The 7,713-nt window shown below is 39.2% G+C and overlaps 1 protein-coding gene across 1 annotated transcript; it reads right to left on the reverse strand.

Annotated features, from left to right (window-relative positions):
• Positions 1 to 2,566: 2,566 nt before the first annotated feature.
• On the reverse strand, positions 2,567 to 5,554 carry LOC146706225 (proteinase-activated receptor 1-like). The gene is made up of 2 exons (XM_085464312.1): positions 5,337 to 5,554; positions 2,567 to 4,856 (listed from the first exon to the last, which is right to left on the reverse strand). The coding sequence occupies exons 1-2, from the start codon at positions 5,410 to 5,412 to the stop codon at positions 3,643 to 3,645; spliced, it is 1,290 nt and encodes a 429-aa protein (XP_085320438.1). The 5' UTR covers positions 5,413 to 5,554; the 3' UTR covers positions 2,567 to 3,642.
• Between the last annotated feature and the right edge of the window lie 2,159 nt (positions 5,555 to 7,713).

Below are 7,713 nucleotides of genomic sequence, written 5' to 3' on the forward strand. Positions count from 1 at the left end.
TAATGTTGTTCGTGTGTAATTTACGTTGAGTAGGCTAACCACGTTATTACATTAATGCATGTAAGGTGAACTAGCAAACACCATCGTAATTACATGCGGCTGTCTTCTTGTTTGATGGCAGATGCTCCCTTCACCCTGGCCAAAAAGGCTAAAATGACCGAAGAAAAAGTGGAAAACAGCTAAACATGAGAGGTTTTTGGACAAAGTTTTTTTTTCCCCATTGATTAAGCACTACTTCCAGCCAAGAGTGATGTCATAAATCCCCTATAGCTGCAGAAAAGGCTAACATTGTTATCTTTTTACAAAAAAACAGCTGAACATGAGAGGTTTTTGGACCAATTTTGTGTTCTTCATTCTTTAAGCACCGGTTCGAGCACCGTTTAAGCACTGGCACCGTTTCAAAAGAACTGGTTTGGTACTGGTATCGGATAAAACCTAAACAATACCCATCCCTAGAAAACAGGCAACCCACCCGCAGTAGATGTGCTCGGTGTGAGGTCTCGCAGCAAGCTATCAAATACGGCGCATTTCTCGGCTTTTAACAAAATGCTATACGTCGCCAGGTGTTTCATCAGATTCGAGGAGTTACCTCCTTTGCACAGTATCACCTTAAAGCACTTGTTGCAGGCTGCTGAGTTTGCATCTTTTGCTGTTAAGTACAGCCAGAATTTGACCGCTTCGACTTGGGCATTTTTAATCTGTAGCTCTGCTCTAAAAGAACGTACGTACCTGGACCCGCCTACTTACGCTCGCAAAGGTAAAATGATTGGCTAGAATCCAAAGTGCATGACATCTCAGGAAACAAAAACCGAAATAAAGCACCGAAATGTGCGCTGCTTTTCGGTCTGGTTACTACCGTTTATGCCACAATGGCACCGGATACCGGTACCCATCCCTACTCGTTACTACCCACCTCTGATGACAACATACTGTAGATTGTAATAAACTGCTCTGCCACCTAGCTGTAGCTCAGGTGGCAGAGCAGGTCAGCCACTAATCAGAAGGTCGGTGGTTCGATCCCAGGCTGCCTCCTGGCTGCATGCCAAATATCCTTGGGCAAGATACTAACCCCGTGTTTGCCTACTGGTGGTGGTCAGAGGGCCCGGTGGCGCCAGTGTCCGGCAGCCTCGCCTCTGTCAGTGCGCCCCAGGGCAGCTGTGGTTACAATGTAGCTTGCTATCGCCAGTGTGTGAATGTGTGTGTGAATGGGTGAATGACTGAATGTAGTGTAAAGCGCTTTGGGGTCCTATGGACTAGAAAAGCGCTAGACAAATGCAGGCCATTTACCATGTACTCAAAATGTTGATATAAATGAGTGCTGCACAAATGGTTAGGCACTAATGGAATCTAGGAAATTTGTGTCTTGATGTGAAGTCTCCTGAGAATCTTATCCATTAGCTGGGAAATGTAGATCATCTGCTTAGAATCAATCAGAATCAGAATCAGAATACTTTATTGACTATACATTTACAAACATTTATCTCCTCGGGGGTAAATGACTGGCAACATGGCTTTAATAGTCACATTCAACAACCAGCTTGGTAATAAACTTAAAATGTCTAATTTCTCTGCAAGTAAAAAATATCCATTAAAATGTTTTATCTTTATTATTTGTGTTTTGTAATGCAAAAGAATACATTATCACCACAATGTGATCTGGTATCTTGTGATTTTGTGTTTATTATCATAAACTGTGCTCCTTGTACCTTCAACTGTAGCAGGCCTGGAGTACTTGGTATAGGTTTAATGCTGTGCAAACTGCAAAATACAAGATACAAAATGCATATAAAAGTGGTTAACATGAAAATAAAAGACAGAATTTCAAGCTAAGCGTGTCCAGAGGTCCGCTGGATCTCACTGTAAATGCTCTATTTTTTCAGCTTAATTTGTTAATGTCAGTGTTTAAATATACCTTTTTGCCACAGTGCTTTTCAAGGATAAATTACCTTTTTAGATTTTGTGGCTGAAACAGGCTGTACTAACATCTGTAATGACAACCTGATGACCGATTTTCACCTACAGCCAATTTAGAGTAACCAATCAAGTTATCTTACAAGTCTTCTTCTTCTCATAGATCTGATTGTTGTGAAATTACAGTACTTTTCAAAAGGTCCTAAGTAAGCCCTCATTTCTATAAATTTTGGTTTCAAGGAGCCCGATTTTTTTAGTCATTGTATAGGCCTTGTACAGAACTATGGACATTGGCTGCTTCTTTTTTTTCTTTCCATTTTCAGTGCAGCCATTGCACCTGTTTCCCTGAAACTACTCAGGGTGGCTGTGAAGAAGCCATTCTTAAGAAAGGGAAACAGGGAGAAAAGGTTGAGGTATGCCAGATTACACACAAACTAAACTAAAAGTCAGAAGGTTTTGTCAATACAGTTTGTGGCTGCATTTTAGCCAGTCGTATTGGGCAGCACGGTGGGATGCACAGCAAGAAAGTCCTGAGTTCAATTCCACCATAAGGCGGGGGGTCTTTCTGTGTGTAGTTTGCATGCGTTGGAGATCTTGTCAAACATTGATTGAATTATGAATGCAGTCCCATTCATACAAGACCATCTGGGAAGTGTCTGATTGGCAATTGATTTATTTTTCAGCATGGTAATTACCCAAATATATTGCCAATACATTTAAAGCATACCCAGATAGAAAAAAAAACACAAAATAGACACTCACTTATGGGCCTCCCTGGAGCCCACACCTCAACATTATGGAAGCATCTTGACAGAGAAAAAAACAAACAAAAGGCAGCTAAAGAAGAGCTGTGGACTGTCCTTCAAATCTGTTTTGCCTTATGTAATATATTTTCATGCTCCTTTACACATATTTCCAATTTTACTAGGAAAATATAAAGAATATAAAGGGGTTACTCAAAACTGTATTTTATAGGAACAGTAGGTGAGTTATAGTTCCTGTGGGTTGTGTATAATTGTGCTCATCACTTCAAAGTTACACATGTCATGCTGATAATGGAAACTGGCATCTCTGTTTAAATGTCCACTTTGACCAGTAAATCTATCAGCAGTAACAGCTATTTCTTGTTTTGTTTTAAATATTTGGCTACATCCACCCACACCTCTGAATGAAAGATGAGGCAAAAGGAATATACAACTGCCTACTGGAGAGAAAAGGATATTGGTGCAGTAGGATGAACTGACACTCATCAATGCACACTCTCACCAACAGAGGGAGGCATGAAACAAACTATGAAGGGCTTTAAAATTATAGATGGCATTGAGACATGCTTGTAGTGTGAGTCAAAAATATTTATTCAGTGAAAAAATGCTGCAAAAAAATAAATAAAACTGGTATATGTAATAAAAACAAAAAGTCATAAGTAACTGCTTTTCACTGGTTATATATAAACACTTTAAAACAAGCAAACAGTTAAAAAAATGGATTGAATAATACTTACAGAACAGTGAGCCTTTATATATATAGGGTGCATAAAAATAATAGTATTTCATTTCAGTGTTGCTCTAAAAAGCAGTCTTATCTGAACTCCCTTCATCGTTTAAAAGGCATAATTAGGAATCCAAACAAAGCTAAACCCTATATATAGGCTTTAATTGTTGTTGTTGTTTCATAACTAAAAAAAAAAAAATCACATTTAAGGATTCAATTAAAATGTCAGCTCAGTGAGAGTTAGAGGAGTAGTTTCTTATATTGGCTGTCGGTGTTTTCTTGGAAAGAATCCACTTTAATTGAAGAGTTTATTTTTGAACTTTCTGTACAGCTGGATTTCAGCATTGGTCTGGTGCTGGATCTGCATGAAGCAGGTAATGAATTACTAATATCATTTCTCTTTGTAACCTTATGACACTTGAGCACGTTGGAGAGTTGTCTCTGGCATTGGGAGGATCCAAAGTAGTAGAGTAGGGGATCTAGGAGGCAGTTCAGACTTCCCAAACACAGAAACACCAGATAGAGTGCGTAAGAGCCATCAGGTGCCTCCTGGCTCTTCTCGGTGTTAAACTGCAGGTAGTGTGCAAGCAGCAGACAGTTTGTAGGCATGAAACACAGGACAAATATCAACAGAACTGTCAAAACCATCACTATTGCTCTTTTCCTTTTGTGTGAGCTTCCAGGGAGCCTTTTTTGGAGTTTGCTCAGCGACCAGATGACTCGAGTGTAGGACACCACTGTGATGAGCAGAGGCAGGAAGAAGAGGACACAGCAGAGAGTGACGAAGTATGTCTTTAACCAGACGATCTTATCTGTGGAGTGGACATCATGGCAGGTGGTGATATTCAACTCACTGATGTGAAAAGTCTGGTCCGATGTAACAAGAGGCACAGAGCCAGTCAAGGATAACACCCACATGGTTATGCAGGCTATGACTGTGTTCCTTGGCCTCCTCCAAGCCAGAGAGTCAATGGGATAAACAACAGCAAGCAGACGGTCCACACTGATGCAAGCTATGAGAAGAACAGAACAATACATGTTCCAGTAAAAGGCAGCAGTGACCACACGGCACATGGACGGGCCAAATTTCCAGTTGTTGCCTTCAAAGTGGTAGGAGATCTTGAAGGGGAGCATCAGTGCAAAGAGCAGATCAGCTAAGGCCAGGTTCAGCATATAGATTGCAGCTGGCTTCTTAGGACGGATCCCCCGAGCAAAGGCCAGCAGAGCACAGACGTTAATTGGCACACTGATGGAGCAGACCAGCGTGTAGAAGGAAGGTAAAAGGATGGTGGAAACAGGGCCAGTTAGAAACATCAGGGCCTGTTCCGAAAAAACTTTTCTGTCCTTGGGACCATTTGAAGAACGATTTAATGTTCTGTTATCATCATAATCTATTGGTTCATCCGTCACTGACTGGCGTAAGCCATACAAAAAGCCCCTTCCGTGTGGAGCAGCTGGAGAAAGAGAGAAGGGGGGGGGGGGGGGGGGGGAACAGTCTGATCAAAGGTAAAGGAAATGGAAAAGTTTTGGCTAATCCAACAGGAAGACAATCTTCATTTGGTATCAAACTGTTTAACAAACATATACCACATTTTACTAGGTCCATATTATGCATTTCTAATTTATCTAATTACCTTAATACCAGTTTTGTCCATTAAAGAAAAATCAATTTCAATTTTAACAATACTTACCAAATTTAAAATCGCTAATTAAATCATTTCTTAAAAACTTAAAAAGTGCTCTTAATTGCTACTGTTTTATTACTTCAGCTTGGAAGGGAAAACACTTCTTCAATGACTTTAAAATAAAAAAAAAGAAAACCATCAATTTTATGCCGACTAAATGTAGCTAAATCAACACATTTCCAGTGAAAGTTTTTTTAAACAGTGTGCAGGGAATGCCAGAGTTTTAAACACAGTAGAAACTTTTCTTACTTGCGTTTTCTCTTGCGTAGGCAGCACCGAAACACGACACAAGGCACAGAGAAACTAACAGAGACATCGGAAGCATTCTGCTCACCGGTGAAAAATAAAACCACTAAACGAGAATAAATTGATTAAATGCGCGACGTTAATACTCTCCGTTCCCAGTCGACCCAGAGTTCTTCTGCTGCCGCTCTTCTACAGAAGCACGTCAAATGTGGCTTGTTTACGCCCAAATTTCGGCTGGTCAGATCCTATCGCGCCCCTCCACCAATCAGAGAGGTCTGTTCCCAGACACATTCCTGTGGTGTGATGTCACCTTTCCAGTCACACAGCAAGGTCAACATCTAACCAAAGACATGCGAGCAGCATCGACCCCCCCCCTGCCTCCCCCCGCACACCCAAACCTCGTCAACAAATTAGGACCGTTTTAATTAATGATGTAAACGGTTAGAAGACAGTTCATAGATTTTTGTCTATTTTAAATTAGAAAAAACAAACAAACTATTTTTTAAAGTTCTCTAATGAAACCTTTTACCTGTCGTTTTAACACACGATGAAAAACAAAATTAGAGTGAGACGGGGCTTATAACGTAGCATATTTCAAAGAAAAAGGCACAATGTGTTTCAAATGGCACATTTAAAACAGTGTGGGTTTTTTTGTTTGTTTGTTTTCTTTAGACAGTGAAGTTAAATGAGCCTCATGCTTTTTTTTTCTTCTTTTTTTAAAAGCAAAAACTCTCCTCTCAACCCAGGAAGCGTGACTAACACTGCAGAAAGTTGTGTCCTTTTTCCGGACAGCACATTGAACTCTGCCTAAGAGCTGCATTCTATTTGATGAGTGATAAGAAACAATGATAATGAACCACAGTAACCTAGTAGTGAAGGGACAACAACAGCAATTTATTTATCACCACTTTAAATTGATCTTTCGTTCAGCTAAATATGAAACAGATTTTCTGTTCTTGGGATGTAAACATCCAGCAACACATTTCAAAGTATTAACTTCTGGGAAAATGCCTTGGAATAAACAATTTTGTTTGAAGTGATTTAACTTATCCCTGCAGACTCTTAACTGCTTCCTTTGTTTGTGACAGAGGGCAAATGGAAAGCTCTATAGGGTCATTAATTTTGGAACAAATATATTTTCAGACAACAAAAGCCAAACTTTTTTCCCTTTTCTTCTTTTTATTTTTTTTAACCCTTTGTGATGAGATAAGATGTTGCCATTACTTATTTTAGACATATTCAAAAGGTGGCTGGTAAAATGATAAATGTGCCTTTACATCCTCCGTTCCTGGTAGCAAATTGCTCTCCAGATTTTTTCCCTTTTTTGTCTATGTGTCCTTACATTTTTGTTTACTTACTTATGTAAACTGTTTATCCAGATTGCAATTGCTTGTCTTCCCACTGGTGAAAATGACCAAGAGACAACCAACACAATAACCAATCATACAAGTTAAAGTAAAGGGAGTTTTTATATTCATGTATCTGCTTTATAAAAGTCTATATTTATAAAGTGCTGGGATGAGAACAGAGGACAGTAAAACCACCAAAATGAAAGGCACCTTTGCCTTGAAATGTGCTGATTACATTTTCTCTGTGTAAGATGAAAAGAGACTTCCTGAGGGAGGGATGGGAGTAGGGATTGTCAGCAGCTGGACTTTTTCGCCTTGCTTTTTGCTTTCATGCTTTTATATTCACTCAAACTCAGAGAGGCAGACTAAACCCATTTCCTCCCAAAAATATTGGTCACAGTGAATTGTTTCTTATTTAAACATTCTTACATATTTAAACATAAAAAAAAATCATAACACAAATATAAAATCATATTTAAACATAAAATCTCTTTCTGCATTGGTGTTACTTAAAGCAATAGTTTAACATTTTGGGATAAATAAATTTGCTTTCTTGCTGAAGGTGCATATCTTGCACAACTATAAAGACCCAACCAGCATACTTGAGCATAAAGACTGGAAAGCAGGAAGTATATCTATTTATTTATTTTTATTTTTGGGGGGCCTTATTATGGTTTTATTTTTGATAGGGACAGCAAAGACTGACAGGAAAGTGGAGGAAAGAGAGAGGGGAAGACATGCAGCAAATAGCCGTGGGTCGGACTTGAACCCAGGCCGCCTGGCCGCTTTCATAAAGTCCACATATATCGCCTATCTATACAGAAAACTTCATTAATTATAGCCTACATTATTTTCTTCATTAGGACTTGAGTTTTAAATAAAATTGCTGACAATAGGGAGATTACATGGAAAGAAGTGGGTCTGCATATAGATAGTTAAAGCTTTTTTATGTTTATTGTGTTCCTCTTGTATGCCTTAGTGCATGACGATTAATCGATGCAAAACCTAAGGTATTTCAGTCATGATTGACA

This window comes from Copadichromis virginalis, linkage group LG7, assembly GCF_057382275.1.
Source record: "Copadichromis virginalis isolate Kocher_CV1m ecotype Utaka linkage group LG7, C_Virginalis_male_GT1.1, whole genome shotgun sequence".
In the NCBI taxonomy this organism is placed as follows: Eukaryota; Metazoa; Chordata; class Actinopteri; order Cichliformes; family Cichlidae; genus Copadichromis; species Copadichromis virginalis.